The 17,474-nt window shown below is 39.1% G+C and overlaps 1 protein-coding gene across 3 annotated transcripts in view; it reads right to left on the bottom strand.

The window, feature by feature from the left end:
* The window catches only part of LOC140457888 (protein O-mannosyl-transferase TMTC2-like), a 185,195-nt gene that overhangs the window by 54,799 nt on the left and 112,922 nt on the right, over positions 1–17,474 (bottom strand). For all 3 annotated transcript variants that reach the window (XM_072551631.1, XM_072551630.1, XM_072551632.1), the window contains exons 3-4: positions 10,949–11,777; positions 10,729–10,843 (exon numbers count right to left, since the gene is read on the bottom strand). In XM_072551631.1, coding sequence (XP_072407732.1) covers positions 10,729–10,843; positions 10,949–11,777 — 944 coding nt within the window. The remainder of the gene's footprint in view (positions 1–10,728; positions 10,844–10,948; positions 11,778–17,474) is intronic.

The raw sequence follows: 17,474 nt of genomic DNA, 5'->3' as shown, positions 1-17,474 counted from the left end.
GAGGCCTAACAGGGAAGGCAGATGAACTCAGGGAATGGTTAGGAACATGGGACTGGGAAATCATGGCAATTACAAAAACATGGTTCATCGACAGTACTGGCAGTTTCATGTTCCAGGATACAAATGCTATAGGAAGAATATAAAGGGAGGCAAGGGAGGAGGGGGAGTGGCATTTTTGAGAAGGGATGGCATTACAACTGTACTTAGGGAGGATATACCCGGAAATACATGCAAGGAAGTTATTTCAGTGGTACTGAGAAATAAGAAAGGGATGACCATCTTTTTGGGGTTGCATTATAGACCCCCTAATAGTCAGTGGGAAACTGAGTAACAAATTTGTAAGGAGATTTCAGTTATCTGTAAGAATAATAGGGTGGTTATGGTAGGGGATTTTAACTTTCCAAACATAGACTGGGGCTGTCATACTGTTAAGGGTTTAGATGGAGAGGAATTTGTTAAGAGTGTACAATAAAATTTTCTGATTCAATATGTGAATGTACCTATTAGAGAAGGTGCAAAATGTGACCTACTCTTGGGAAATAACGCAGGGAAGGTGACTGAGGTGTCAGTGGAGGAGCACTTTGGGGCCAGTGACCATCATTCTATTCGTTTTAAAATAGTGATGGAAAAGGATAGACCAGATTGAAAAGTGGAAGTTCTCGGTGGCACAGTGGTTAGCACTGTTGCCTCACAGCGCCAGAGACCTGGGTTCAATTCCCGCCTCAGGCGACTGACTGTGTGGAGTTTGCACGTTCTCCCTGTGTCTGCGTGGGTTTCCTCCGGTGCTCCGGTTTCCTCCCTCAGTCCAAAAGATGTGCAGGTCAGGTGAATTGGCCATGCTAAATTGCCCGTAGTGTTAGGTAAGGGGTAGATGTAGATGTAGGGGTATGGGTGGGTTACGCTTCGGCGGGGCGGTGTGGACTTGTTGGGCCGAAGGGCCTGTTTCCACACTGTAAGTAATCTAATCTAATCTAAATTGGAGAAAGGCCAATTTTGCCAGTATTCGGCAAGAACTTTCAAAAGCTGATTGGGGGCAAATGTTCACAAGTAAAGGAATGGCTGGAAAACAGGAAGCCTTCAGAAATGAGATAATGAGAGTCCAGAGACAGTATATTTCTGCTAAGGTGAAAGGAAAGGCTGGTAGGTGTAGGGAATGTTGGATGACTTGAGAAATTGAGGGTTTGCTTATGAAAAAAGAAAGAAGCATATGTCAGGTATAGACAGGAGAGATCGAGTGAATCGTTAAGAAGATTAGAAAGGCAATAGGAATATACTTAAGAGAGAAATCAGGAGGCCAAAAAAGGGACATGAGGTAGCTTTGGCAAATAGGGTTAAGGAGAATCTAAAGGGTTTTTACAAATACATTAAGGACAAAAGGGTAACTAGGGAGAGTATTGGGCCACTCAAAGATCAGCAAGGTAGCCTTGTGTGGAGTCGCTGAAGATGGGGTAGATACTAAACGAGTATTTTGCATCAGTGTTTACTGTGGAGAATGATATGGAAGATATAAAATGTGGAGAAATAGATGGTGACATGGAGGAGGAAGTGCTGGATATCTTGAAACGCATAAAAGTGAATAAATCCCCAGGACCTGATCAGGTGTACCCTAGAACTCTGTGGGAAGCTAGGCAAGTGATTGCTGGGCCTCTTGCTGAGGTATTTGCATCATTGATAGTCACAGGTGAGGTGCTGGAAGACTGGAGATTGGCTTACATGCCACTATTTAAGAAAGGTGGTAAAGAAAAGCCAGGGAACTATAGACCAGTGAATCTGACGTCAGTGGTGGGCAAATTGTTGGAGGGAATCCTAAGGGACAGGATTTGCATATTTTTGGAAAGGCAAGGACTGATTAGGGATAGTCAGCATGGATTTGTGCATGGGAAATCATGTCTCAGGAACTTGATTAAATTTTTTGAAGAAGTAACAAACAGGATTGATGAGGGTAGAGCAGTAGACATGATCTATATGGACTTCAGTGAGGTATTTGACAAGGTTCCCCATGGGAGACTGGTTAGCAAGGTTAGACCTCATGGAATACAGGGAGAATTAGCCATTTGGATACAGAACTGGCTCAAAAGTAGAAGACAGAGGGTCGTGGTGGAGGGTTGTTTTTCAGACTGGAGGCCTGTAACCAGTGGAATGCCACAAGGATCTGTGCTGGGTCCACTACATTTTGTCATTTATATGAATGATTTGGATGTGAGCATAAGAGGTATAGTTAGTACATTGGCAGATAACACCGAAATTGGAGGTGTAGTGGACAGCGAAAAAGTTTACCGCAGAGTACAAAGGGATCTTGATCAGATGGGCCAATGGACTGAGGAGTGGCAGATGGAGTTTAATTTAAATAAATGCTAGGTGCTGCATTTTGAGAAAGAAAATCTTAGCAGGACTTATACACTTAATGGTAAGGTCGTGGGGAGTGTTGCTGAACAAAGAGACCTTGGAGTGGCGTTCATAGCTCCCTGAAAGTGGAGATGAAGGTAGATAGGATAGTGAAGAAGGCGTTTGGTATGCTTTCCTTTATTGGTCAGAGCATTGAGTATCGGCGTAGAGAGGTCATGTTGCGGATGTGCAGGTTAGGCCGCTTTTGGAATATTGCATGCTATTCTGTTCTTCCTATCGGAAGAATGTTGTCAAATTTGAACAGGTTCAGAAAAGATTTACAAGGATGTTGCCAGGGTTGCAGGATTTGAGCTATAAGGAGAGATTGAATAGGCTGGGGCTGTTTTCCCTGGAGTGTTGAAGGCTGAGGGGTGACTTTATAGAGGTTTATAAAATCATGAGGCGCATGGATAGGATAAATAGACAAAGTCTTTTCCCTGGGTTGGGGGAGTCCAGAACTAGAGGACATAGGTTTAGGGTGAGAGGGGAAAAGTATAAAAGAGTCCTAAGGGCAACGTCTTCCTGCAGAGGGTGGTACGTGTATGGAATGAGCTGTCAGAGGAAGTGGTGAAGGCTGGTACAATTGCAACATTTAAAAGGCAGCTAGATTAGTATATGAATAGGAAGAGTTTGGAGGGATATGGGCCATGTACTGGCAAATGGGACTAGATTAGTTTGGGAAATCTGGTTGGCATGGACTAAGAGGACCAAAGGGTCTGTTTCTGTGCTGTACATCTCTGTGACTCAATGACTCTATGATGTTCTACAGCTTGCTTCTATTGTCCTTCCAGATGGCAGAAGTCACAATTTTGGCAGGTGAAAGAAACCTTGGTGAGTTACTGCAATGTATCCTGTAGATGGTGTACTCTGTGGGCACAATGGACTGTTGGTGAAGGAAGTGAATGTTCAAAGTGGTGCATGGCACACCAATCAAACAGACTGTTTTGACATGGATGGTGTTCAACTTCTTAATTGTTATCCAAGCTGCACTCGTTCAGACAAGTAGAAATCATATCATCACACTTCTGAATTGAACCTGGTAAATTTTGAAAAGGCATCGGAGGGTAAGGAAGTAAGTTAATCACCTCAGCTATTCATCTCCACTTGTCACCACATGGCTGGTCTAGGCAAACCTCTGGTCAATGGTTACCCTCGGATATTCATGGTGGTGGAATTCAGTCATGGGAGTGTATCGCTTGGCATATGTGTGATTTGATTGTTGGTTTTCATTTATCAGCTGAAGCCTATTTGCCCAAGTCATCAGCAAGCATCCCATTTCTGAGCTTACAGTGGGCAGAAGATCATTGATAAAGCAGTTGAATATAGTTGGTTCTGGGACACTACCCAAATTCCAAAAGCGATATCCTGGGATTGCTATGGCTGGCCTCCAACAACTGATCATCTTTCTTTGTACAGATTATGATTCCAACCAATGGGGAGATTTCCTCCTGATTTCAATATTCATAGAGCTCCTCAATGTCTTATTACTTTTTGTCCAGGGCAGTCATTCTTGTATCCCTTATACAATTTAACACTATTGTCTGTGTTTGAATCAACAAGATATTGAGGCTTGGAGCCGAATCGTCTTGGCAGAACCTAAGCTGAGCAACAGACATACAGGTTCTTGGTTACTGCTGCTTGTCAGCATTATTAATGCTCACTTCCATACCTTTGTCAATGATTGAGAGGAAGCTAATAGGCAGTAATTGGCCAGAATGATATTGTCCTGCTTTTTTATGAAGTGGAGGGGCATGGGCATCTTTCCAGTTCTAAGGACAAGCGGTATTGATGTGAAAACACAGCTAGTTCTAGAACACAAGTGTTCAGGGCTTGTATATTACAGATTGTTGGTACAGTCCATAGTCTTTGCTCTATCTGGTGTAGTCAGCTGTTTTGGATTTCACATGCAGTGAATCAAATTAGCTGAAGATGTTGATGACAGGGGCCTCAAAAGTTGCCCAAGAGAGATAATCTACTCAGCACATCTGGCTAAAGTTGCTTGAAAATGCTTCAGCTTTGTCTTTTGCACTTAAGTGTTGGGTTCTGTCATTATGAAGATTGGGATTTTCATTCAACTTCCTTTTCCTTTTACTTACTAATATCATTCATGACTGGGTGTGGTAGGACTGCAGTTTTGATCAGAAAGGTTGGCTAATTGCTTAGCTCTGTTGAGCACGATGAGTAACTTAGTGTTTAGAATATCGTGAGAGATGGTGTTGAAATTACAATGACAGTGGACTAGTAATCCAGAGTCAAGATTAGAATGGTGCTGGAAAAGCACAGCAGGTCAGGCAGCATCCAAGGAGCAGGAAAATTGATGTTTTGGGGAGAAGCCCATCATCAGTAATCCAGAGGCCAGTGTCTAATGATCTGAGGGCACGGTTCACAATCTCACCATGGCAGCTACAGGAAGTTTGATTAAGTTAATAAATCTGGACTAGCACTGGATTATTGTAAAACCTTACCTTGTGTCCTAATATTCTTTAGGAAGGAAATCTTGTATCCTTATCCAGTCTGGTCTACATGTGACTCTTGACCCTCAGCAATATGATTTACTCTTAAATGGGCTGTGATGTGGCCGAGCAATTTAGGGATAATTAGGAATTGGCAACAAGTGTTTGTCTTGCCAGCAATGCTCACATCCCATGAAAGAAAAAAGGACAAAAAAAAGACATGGACAGAGCAAGGGTAAGCTGTATAAATTCCTGAAGGTGAAAGGAACGGAAGGATATGCGAATAAGGCTTGATGAATTGTGGGATGTGGAAATCAGTGTTGAGGAGTACGGCTGAATGGGCTGTTTCTGTGCAGTAAACAATACATAATTCTGTTTAACTATTAAAATTATTCCATAAATTAAAAGCAACAACTAATGAAAACAGTTCTCGTGGTTTCATTGGCAAGCTCATGATTCAATATGGAGCCAAAGTATTGTGTAAATACGGTTAATGCTTTTGCAATTCTTCTATTAAATGGTATTGTGATTAGAATCCCGTCAGCCATTGAAAGTTGTAATTATTACACCTTCCACTGACAAATTTAGCTTTTCATGTACACTATGCAGTTTCTTATTAGACTTTTCTGCAGGTCCTTCAATGTTAATCCTGTCTCCATTCACCAAGGAAACAATGGAATGCAGAGAGTTTTTTTAAAAAAGAACTACAATCTGTTACGAGTTTCCACAGCTCATGAATAGAACATGATCTCATTTGAGCACCAGAGCACAGTAAAAGTTTCCTTTAAGAAAACAACAGCAATAATGTTGAACATTACTGTTTACATTTTTTTAAAAGTTAAGTTGCATGTGTACTTCTTTGCATATTCTTTACAATCACAATTGAATTTCCTCAACTAAGAATCAGTAATGCCTATTACATAACATAAAAAAGAGAGAGAGAAATATTCAAAACAGATGCATTCTCTTTTAAGGTGGGAATATGGTTTGAATAGAGAATTTTGTTCTGATGGTAGGGCCCCATGCATGTGACAACCTCTTTATTTTCATTTCCAGGAGAAATTGTAAAAAGTTACAATATTGGATATGTCCAGTCGATGCAAAGACGTGTAAATGATTAACATCTTCATATTGGCATCGAGGCACAAAAATGATCACTGTTGTGCCAATGCATACACATGCATTCTAATTGGATATTGTGTGTAATTCTGGTCTCCCTCCTATCGGAAGGATGTTATGAAACTTGAAAGGGTTCAGAAAAGATTTACAAGGATGTTGCCAGGGTTGGAAGATTTGAGCTATAGGGAAAAGCTGAATAGGCTGGAGCTGTTTTCCCTGGAATGTTGGAGGCTATGGGGTGGCCTTATAGAAGTTTATAAAATCATGACGGGAATGGATAGAATAAATATACAAAGTCTTTTCCCTGTGGTGGGGAAAGTCCAGAACTAGAAGGTATTGGTTAAGGGTGAGAGGGGAAAGATTTAAAATGGACCCAAGAGGCAGCTTTTTCATAGAAAGGGTGGTGCATATGTGGAATGAGCTGCCAGAGGAAGTGGTGGAGACTGGTATAATTGCAACGTTTAAAAGGCATCTGGATGGGTATATGAATAGGAAGGGTTGAGAGGGATATGGGGCAAGTGATGACAAATGGGACTGGGTTAGATTAGGATATCTGATTGGCATGGATAAGTTAGACTGAAGGGTCTGTTTTCGTGCTGTACATCTCCATGACTCTATAACTGTCCTGAGCCAGTCCCAACATTTGGTAGCTCAGCAGTGATGTGGTAGTGGGGGGTCAAGGTGGAACAGTGGGCAAGAATGGGGATTGTACTGATTTGCAGTTCAGAAATCTAAATGAAATGAAGATTGGAGGTCACAGTTGATAAGCACAAAGGATGGTGAGATCAGAATGGGTGGAGAAAGCATTAGAAAGAAAAATCAGGAAATCATAGCAAGGGGTAAGTCAAATCACAGGGAAAGGAGCTGAAGCAGTAGTTGGATATGGGAGACAAGTGCTTAACAGCTGAATCCAGCAATCCTCACTTCCACTTAGGTTCTGGTTTCCTGAAGCCCAGGTTATCCTGCCAGCCGGATTCAACTTTAAAAGAGTTCTAAGGTGCTAAATTTTCATCTGGTTGCAGAGATATAATTTGGCACGTGAACTTCAACACAATTGTTTCTGTGGAATTATAATTTTCATTTAATTTTTGTGTTATTTTTATGTTGGGAATGCCAAACACCCATCCTGGCTGTGATTAAATAGGAAACAAATATCAATTTTTTTACCTGCTGGTGTGGGCTTTGGAAGCTTTCCAAAAACATATCAGATTTGAGAGTTCGTGAAGAAACTGGAAAACCTACTGAGGTGTCTGGAACGTTCTGAAAAGGTATGTGCAAAGTGCTTTCACACCCTGAAATGTCATGACTATGTACTGTATTGTAACACAGATGTATTTTATTGCAGTAATTCATCATAGGGATCTGTCTTTAGAAGGTAAATTGACCCTACACTGACCAGCCTTGTGTTTTTGTTCACTTGCATTGCAGGCTTTTCCAATAAAGGCACCACATTGCATTGGAATATTTTACAAAATACCTTTAGCTGTGCAGTAATCTTTGCTATTGTGATTTAAATGGTTCTGGCTAATACAGAAAAAGTCTAGGTTTGATATTTGAAAAATATCTAACCATTTACTCTCATACATTAGTGTACAGCATTCTGTTTTGAAATTGAACTAAGGACCTTCTGTATTTTCTTTCCAACATGGTAGTCTTTATGTGTGGCAAATGCGGCCACTATCAATGTATGGTTAGGTACAACTGGATTTCAGCATGGTACATATCACATTCACCTGAAAATGAATGACATTTCAAAAAGACCGAATAATTGATTGTTCCTTTATTGCCTTTCTGATCTATTGAAACAAGCTAGCAGATTACACATGGCAGCAGTTTTACTTTTCATTATCAATGATATGGAGGTTTTACTGGATGGTGAGAGGATTATATTTTGTAAGCAACCTAAAATAATGCATGAAATCTGAAGATCATCTGAGTGGCTACAGGTGATATGGAGACATAGAAGTATCATAGGTGACCTGAGGGCGCATAGAGGATATATAGAAAACATAGGGGTAGCATGGGTGATTTGAGACGGCAAGATGAGAAGGTGAGAGGGATGACATGTGAAGAATATTAATGAAATATTATACACTAATAGGTGCTGAGATACTTTATTGGAGAATTGAGGAGAAACTTCTAATCCTCCTGCCTCTATAAGCACTCTCCTTATGTTCTTCAACATGCCTCGCAAACTGTACTACAAACCTGACTCTCACATTAAAAGACAGACATGGTATTTAGAATCATAGAATCCCTACAGTGTGGAAAGTGTCCATTGGGTCTACACTAACACTCCGAACAGGTCTCCACCCTATTCTCGTAACCCCACATTTACCATGGTTCGTCCACCTAGCTTGCACACCCCTGGATGCTCTGGGCAATTTAGCATGGGCAATCCACTAACCTGCAAATCTTTGAACTGTGAGAAGAAACCGGAGCACCGGGCAGAAACCCACACAGACAAAGGGCGAATGTGCAAGTTCCACACAGGCAGTCACCCAAAGTTTAAACTGAACCCAGATCCCTGGTATTGTGAGGCATCAGTTAACCACAGAACCACCATGCTGTCCATTTTACATCACATATAACAGATGTGCAGTTTGTGAGCTTTGAAATTGTGAACGTCAGATTTACCCAAGCACAGAGGAAGATATTGTACAAAATCTGAGATGCATAACCTGATATATAACTAACTAGTCCACCTCATGGTCATACATTAATTGGTCACCCATGGATTGGTCAGTTAGGTCAACTGGCTGGGCAGCCATTTTGCAATATAAAATGACACCAACACCATGTCTTCTCAACCATATCCCTTGTTTTAAGCGTGGTGACACTCAAGTCAAACTAACCACCAGTCATCTCTCTAATGAGACAGAAGCTTGTAGTTTTAATGACATTTACATAGCCTGAGGTGGATGGGTTCAGGTTTGAGTTTTTGAAAATGTTGACCTTGCAATTGACCTAAACCTACCATTTTATGGTGCTTGAATTGTGCCTCTTCTTATTATGTAATAATATTAATCAAACTTATTTTAACAGGTGGAAGATTTCACTTTTCTTGTATGCATGGATACATTCAAACTATGGGCAGAACTTCCTGTCCCTGGAGATGATGAGAGAGGTGATGAGAAGAGGAAATAATTGAGCAGGTTGGTCTCAAAGAAATGTTTGGCCCTTTTTGTCAGCTCAACAATTAAATGCTGATTGTCCAATGGTGATTTTTTGTTTAATCTTGCCAGTAACTAAAGCCCTTAAATAGTCAATTAATGGCATCTCAAAGAATTCAATTCATCATTGCCCAGACAAGGGAGAAGTGGTATAGCAAACTACCTGCGAAGTAATTTGAAAGCCTTCATTTACCCCATCTGCAGCAATGTAGTGACATTGATATGGGGCAAAATGTGATTTTCAAAGCTAATTCTTAGTCTTGTGTCTGATCCCCATCACCAACCTCAACCCCCTTGACACCAACGCCCCCCCTCCCCGCCCTCCATGCCCTTCCTCCAAGGGAAGCAAAGGAAAACTTTTGAGTTATTAGATCATTGAAGATTAGACATTGAATGGTGGTCTTTAGAGGCTGCCGGTCTCTGACTGACCAGCACGGAACACTGTTAAACTTATTTGAGGATCAGCCTTGCCTACAACAAATAAACTACAGAAAACCACAGTAAATAAGTTCAAGTGTCACACTTTGAAGACAAGCTCACTTTTTTATGATACTGGATCAGAATGTTGATCCTTTTTAGCTAAGTTATTGCACAAAAAGCCATCGACTTTTTTTTGGTATAAGCATCAAACGTATTGCAGCTAATGTCTTCTTTACAAAAGCTAAAATATGATTATTTGCTTGTGGCTGTTCACATCTTCATATAAAATTGAAAACAGAAGGAATTGCCATAATGGAAAATGAATGTTGGCTTGTAAAATTATGTTCTCTAGCAGAATTCAATAAAAGACCAGTTTTAGATTTATTTTCTCTACATTCACATCATGTGTGAGTGACTCCAATAGGTCAGAAGGTAGATTTGGCATAAGGACCAAAACCACAACATTGTACAACACATAAATCACCATCCAAGGGAAAGGTTTTTTTGCAAGCGAATTATGAGGTCTCTTGGATGCTGATTATCCTGTTGTACAATACAGCATCCTTCAATCTAGTTGAAAGTGAAATTTGAAAGGTAATCATATCTGCATCGGCATGAATAAACTGCATTTTATTGTCTCTGCATGATTTTGATGAACGGATCCCATAACACAAATTAGTCTGATTTTAAAGTATAGAGCAAGGAGTATTCGATCATTTCTGAAGCTGAAATATACTTACCTCAGTAAGGAGCACAACTATCACTTCCAAAAAAAAAGATAATCCCCAATATTTACTCCATATATTTTCAGAATATTCCATATCTTTCATCAAATTTCTTAGTACCATAATGCCAATTACCTATATACTTACACAGATTACACAATCATTCACAACGTAACTTAAACCATTAACATCCATGCGCAAGAAATCAAACAGTATTTGAGATTTTTAAAACCAATGAAATGAGGAAAACTTTTTCCTATTTAAGGATGCAACAAAGAAATGCTGCTGTCTGAGGGGCCGGGAAACAGGATTAATTAAAACACTGCTATAGCGATTCATTGTACCAGTAGACAATATCTGTGTCACACAAACAGATCAATAGTGCCATTCATTGCAAGTTTTATAATTGACCTGGTTAGGAATAAGGCCAGCAGTTGAGTCATGCATACTTACAAATTATAAAGCATATCAGCCATGTTGCTGCGATAGTACAAGGCATTTCTATAGGCCTTTTCAGCTTCCAAAACTTTGCCTTGGCTTTTCAGAACATTCCCGAGGTTACCCCACGCTGCCAGGAAGAGAAAGCAGTTGTTCATGTTGGTGCTGGAATCCATTTAAATATGACTTATCATCTTAACACTGAGTTTCACATTTTGAAGTCAGAATTGTTTACCTTTAGCAGGATTCACTTTTATCCCTGATCTATATAACATTTCCTCATCATGCCAGTCTCTGTTCCTTATTACGGTTTTCAATCCATACAAAACGACTAAAGCAGCAGCTGCATATAAAACCAAATTCTTAAAGACTCTCTTCTTCATTCTGAGAGAGAGGGTCCTTATGCCCAATGTTACTAGTAAACAGAAACCCATGCTTGGAACGTACAGGATTCGCTCTGCTATTACGAAACCGACATAAAAGAAAAGGTTAGTAGCAGGCAGGAATGGCACTATTAGAAGTGATAAAGAGAAAATGACAATGTTCTGAGCTTTTGGAAGTGGTTGTCCCTGAATTAAATCATTCTTTACAAAGTGGTCAGTTCTTGCTACAAAATAAAAACCCTGTTCATTGTTCCCATGCTCCATGGCTGAGTGGCAGCTGTGCCCATTTGTATTCTGTTTGCCATTCATCATTGTTTTCCCATTGCAAACTCTGTCTTTTGGAGAGCTCTTCAGGCTGATGTAGATGAGGAGCAGAAATCCAGCAAGGAATGCTAAAGTGTGAAGGTTTCTCAAATCATTGATCGTTCTTATCAATGGCACAGCATCCATTGACCAATCAAAGCTCATAGTGTCGGGGCATAACAGTAGCCAAAAATTTGCTGCCGGCAAATAATTAAAGGTCAAAGTTCGTGTAAGCAGACTGTCCGCATCTGCCGCGGGGTTGTCAGAGTTGGAGAAGCTTGGTGGTTTGTTACCCATCCAGTATAAGCGAAGTCCCAGTAAAGTGGCACCCCAGACAGCCAGCAGTCCCACTCGTATCAAAAGGGAAGTGACTTGCCTCTAAAAGAAAGAAAAAGAAAAGTATTCACTGAGAAAATCAAAAAATCAATGACTAGCAAGTATTATTCGTATAATTTTTGCAAGTCTCAGAAAAGAAAACAATGTAAACTTTAAAGTATATGTTAATGCTGAGAAAAGGGCTTCCACTAAATTCTTTTTAATGTGCAGATGTTGGTGGATGCATAACCTAACTTCTGCTGCTACACAGTAATGCCTTATTTTATTTACATTATGGTCCAGCAAAATCATGTTTGTGCTATTGTGAAAGCAGTTAGAAGCCGTGCAGGACTGAAAGATTTAACAAGAGGATAGTAAAACATCGAAAAGAGTATGTCTTTAAAATACTAAACTAAATACATTAAAGAAAAGAGAAAAACAGCACAGCAAATACAGAAAATTAGAAATGAAAAATGAAAATACTAGAAGAGCATCAATTAATGTTTCACTCCTCCACTATCCACTTCAGATAAGATAAAATAGCAAATTAAATGAAGAAGAATAAGAATGAAATGGAACAGACTTCACTTACATTCAACAAATACCTGTACAGCCATGCACTTAATTTTATGTAGTTTGTACTCCCTGTAAATTGTACCTGGTGCTGTGTGATGACATAGATGTAGTTAATTATGTACAACTTCATAAACATTGGCTGCCAGAAAATTGTGCTGAAGCAGAAATGAATTTGAAGAAGTTAACTATTTTAGATTTGGCTGCCCCCATATAGTACTAATGGAGGGAGACTCTAACCTTCTCTAATTTTTGATATCTTAAACACTGATTTATAATTTTAAAAATTGATTTTCCACAGAAGAGATTTTTCAAAAAAGCAGTCCCATTCCAAAGACTTTTAGAAATATCTATGCTTTAAAAACCATCTGTGAAGAATAACATAAAAACAGGGATGGAAGTGCTTGGTGTATCATGTTGTAAGCAATTGTTCATCTGGTTGATATTTTGGACCAATATTAAAAGGAACCTGCATAATACCCATCTCAATCGAAAGTTCTGGTGGCACATTTTGCCTTTTTTCTCCTGCAGTAATTTCAACTACCATTATTTCAATGTTGCTGCTTGCAAACGAGAAAGTCAAGATGCTGCATCAATCTGAAGATGTATGTCTGTGTCAGAAAAGCAAATACATACAGGAAGAATTAGAGGTGTGAAACTAGTTTTGGACAGCAACACAAAGAGGATAAAAGCAAATTGACAGACCAGCTGATTTTCTATTCTATGAGTGGAAAATAATATTGGATTATTTTGGAGAGAGTGTAAAAAGAGCTGGTAAATGTATTATTCATTTTGCACAAGTGCTCAAGACCAATTTCAGCCTCAATGTTCCAGTCACTGAAAATATCAAACCTCTCTCATTGGTGTTTTCTGCAATGATATTCATCATTAAGCAATAGCAATAATTAGTTGCCTTTTATAATTCTGTGAGATTGATAACAGTTGCACACTTTTCAGTTGTGCAGTACAGGCAGTTCTGCTATGAAACGTCCTTTCACTAACGCAAATTGGCTGCAACATGACTGGCTGAGTAGGGAACACTGTTTCTAAAGTGCAAATGTTTAAAGTGTGTGTTGGTTATAATGCAATTAGATCACCAACAGTTTAAGCGCTTTTATGTTGCGCAACTTTTGCATAACACAGGGTCGCAAAGGAACACAACTATCACATTATGCCTGTACTGTTTATAATCCAGATGTACATACTTCACCAGAAGATTATAAATGATTATTCTTTTGATTAGAAAGTTTAATTTTATATATTGAGTGGGAGCAGGGATGGATTGGTTTTCCCTGAAATGGTACAGGTTTCTGCAACATTCTCATGGGAAGAGGGACACTGGTTTTATAGTACCATAGACGTAATCCTGGATTTCCCACGAAGCTGGTCTGTTCCAGCTGTATGAATGGCCAAAGTAACTGGAACAAACACAAATCCTTCATCTGAAAACAATGCAGACAATATCTTTCAGGGGTTGGCAATTTTTAGTTGGAATAATTACCTTGTTAAAGTAAATCTAGGTCAGCTTTGTCAATACGAAAAACAGTATTGAGAAGTTAATGTGACTTTGACTTGTGCTAGAGACATTTTATGGATATACACATATCAAAATCGGATAAGGATTTCTGCTGCAAACTTATATATACTAAGAAATGTCCTTTAGGAGTTGGTAGAAATTTGAACTGTTCAAATTGCAAAAAAAATTATTTTAAGAACACACAACTAATTAATATTCATTCAGTTCCATTTCAGCTCTTTTAAATTCCTCTATACTCCAAAGCATTATCTGTGGTGGGTATCACGGATGTGTAGGTTTGATCTTCTCATCTCCATTTTTGATCATATGAGCATTTTTCTCAACTCTTCCAATGATATCCCATTTCCTTCAAGTTTTTTTTTCTGTTTCAGTTAATTGAAATGTCACTGCTTTCAGTTGTGTGAGCACTAAGGAAATGACTTGTCACGTACAGTTTGTACTTGGAACTTTCACAAATACATATAATAATTTCCTCTTGTACATCAAAACCATCACCAGCATGTCTGGCTACATAAAGGTCAAATGTAAAACCAAAACAAAATGCCATATAAAACTGAAATTAAATAATTCGACAAGGCAAGGGCAGACCCAGACCAAACCCTGGTCATTTTGGGGCTGAGCTTAAAAATGTGCTTGGGGCTGAGTAAACTTGAATCTTTTCCACACTTGCTTCAATTGCAAACTCCCACAAAGATATGAACAAGTTTTATATTTTCAATTTGGCTCTCATTTTGATATGCTAGGTTGGTTTTGGAATAAACAAAACCAACTATGTGCACTGCAGCCAAATTCCACATCCTTGCTTTCCATTCCGTCTCTACAAACAGGGTTTAGCTATAAGGACATAAGATTTATATAGGAGTGGATCTCAGCCGATCAAAATGCGCTATCATTCAGTAAGATAATAGCCAATCATCCACATCAATTCCACTTTCCAACCCTATCCCCTTAGCATGCAAAAATATGTCAATCCCAGTTTACAACAAACCGAACAACTGAACATTAACAATCCTCTGAGGTACAGAATTCTAAAGATTCACAAGTCTCTGAATCTCAGTCAAACCTATTACTCTAAAACTACAATTCATCAATCTAGACCTTGTGAGCATGGACAAGGCGTCTGAGCCTCCACCCTGTCAGATACTCAAAGATTTTAAATGTTTCACAAGAGGTTACTTCTTCTTCTCAACATCCTGTCAAGGCACAGTCTGTTCATCAGTAAGCTGTTAGGAATCAATCTAGTAAACCTTCTTTTCACGCCTTGGAAGCAAGTACATCCTTCCTTTGATGCTACAGTGATTAGACCCAGGTAGATCCTATTGACTATGCAATCTTTGAATGAGTTATTAACTTGGGCCAATCAAGGAACCCTGGCTGACTGATATAAACAAGCGATTCAGAGTCTCCTCACTTGGGGAACTGACTGAGCTGGCTGGCCACAGCCAGTGTACTGTGTACAATAAAGAGTGACTTGACAATGGGAGAGCAGTTATTTCAGATATAGCTATGATTACTGCAAAATACTCTAGGTGTGGACGAACCAAAATTCTACAACTGTGGTAGAGCTTTCATATTCTTGCAGTCCAAATCACTTTCAATTAAAAAAAACGATAATTTCTTCTTACTGCCTGTACCTACTATTAATTTCCTTTAATTCACATTAAAGGATCTACAAGTTTGTCTGAATATCAACCTTTATAAATCATTTCACCTTTAAAAATTTACTGCTTTTCCATTCTTCCCTCCAAAGTGGATAATTTCATACCACACCACCATGTACTCCTTCAGCCAGCTTCTTGCTCACCCAATTAACCTGTTGATATCCCTTTGCAGTGTCTTCATATCCTCCTGAAAATCTACTCTTCCAGCTAGTTTTGCTTTTCAGCAAGTTTGGATATAGTAATCTGACACCTCAATATAGGTTGTAAACAACTAAGGATTAACCAGCTCTCCATTAGTTACATGTTTCCATATGGAAAAGTATCCAACTATTTCTACCCCCGATTTCCATTCATTATACAATCCCTAAATCATACTAATATATTGTCCAAAATCTGATGAATCCTAACCTTTCTAATATTCTATTGTGTGTTATCTCATTGGCTGCCTTTTGATACTACTACACACTACTGGATTCCTTTTATCTTTTTAGTTAGAAATGCAACCTAACACAGAGAGTGCAAGTAACGAGACTGAAGTATTTTAAACTCATGTAGCCAGAAGTACAGATTGGACAATCTTACCTAAATTTCTCCTAAGTCACCCATCATTATGAATATCACTGCAAAGCCAAGTCATTACACTTGACAACATCCCCACTCTGCAGTCTGAGATCACAATAAACTATTCTAGCAACAAAAAGTTCCAAAAGATATCAGACAGTACCGTAATCCTCTCGATCATCAGTAAAAATATGGAGAAAATCAACAACAATGTTATCAAGTGACATCTCCTGACGAGCTTGGCCATCAATGCGCAATGTGGATTCTGGCCAGAAGTACTTAGCTCTAGGTCTCACCACAAGCTTGATCCAGCATGACTCCAAGACTTGAATTTCCAGATAAGAGTTCAGAATAATTGTACTTCATATAGAGACATAATCAAGCCACATGTAACACCCTAGGAGCTTTAGCAAAACTGAAGCTAAGGTTTAAAGGAACAAACGTCTGGTGACTGGAGCTTCAGCTGATACAAATGGAATACATTATGCCTGTTGAAGACCATTGATCACATCCCAGGAATTCCTCAAGGGAATTATTCAACCATTTACATTAGGTTCAATCATCTGAATAAGGTTAGGAGAGGGCTGGTTGCCGATGACTCTAGAGTTCAGTTCCATTCAGAACTTCAGTGATAATGAAGCAAAATTTGTCAGTCTCCAACATGACCTGGACAACATCTTGGTTTAGGCTAACAACTGCCAAATAACAGCCACATTACTTATATAACTAGGTAACAACCATCTTGAAAAAGAGAATGTCTAATTTTTATCCTGCACTAGTACCATAGAGACCCCATCATTGACATATTTAAGATCATTATTAAATCGATCTGCCTTTCTAACAACATGAGGACAAGAAGTGGCTGGGTACTCTGTGTAACATATCTCGCCTACTGATCCGCCACCTACAACATTCAAGTCAAGAGTGTGATGAAATACTCAATGGGTGAATTCACAACAAAACTCAAGATACCTAGCAGTTTGCTAGATCAACATCCTTGCATTCCCATTCTACCTGCTTCATCATTAGTACATTTTTGTTGCAGTAAAATGTACTCCAGCTACTAACCATGACTACTCTAGCAACATCTCTCTCCCCTGCAACCTCTGCCATTTAGAGTATATGAGCATCAATATCACTAATTTACAGACCAACCTGAGATGGGCAAGTATTTCCAATTCTGCATCATTGCTGAGTAATACTCAAATATTCCTTACACAAAATCTTATGAAGGTATTTATATAACTACCACAGTTCAAGGAGAAAGTCCATCACCACTTTCTGAGTAAAACTCAGAAAAGGCAGCAAATCAGTCTTGCCACTGTTACTCATACCCCGATATAAAACTTCAAACAATAACAATTGTGATATGAAATTTTCCTAAGAAAAAACAGTTGAGTTTTGAAATCCAGTGAAAATTGCTTTTGT

The sequence above is a fragment of the Chiloscyllium punctatum genome, chromosome 32 (genome assembly GCF_047496795.1).
Source record: "Chiloscyllium punctatum isolate Juve2018m chromosome 32, sChiPun1.3, whole genome shotgun sequence".
In the NCBI taxonomy this organism is placed as follows: Eukaryota; Metazoa; Chordata; class Chondrichthyes; order Orectolobiformes; family Hemiscylliidae; genus Chiloscyllium; species Chiloscyllium punctatum.
This window is presented reverse-complemented; position numbering and strand designations above follow the sequence as displayed.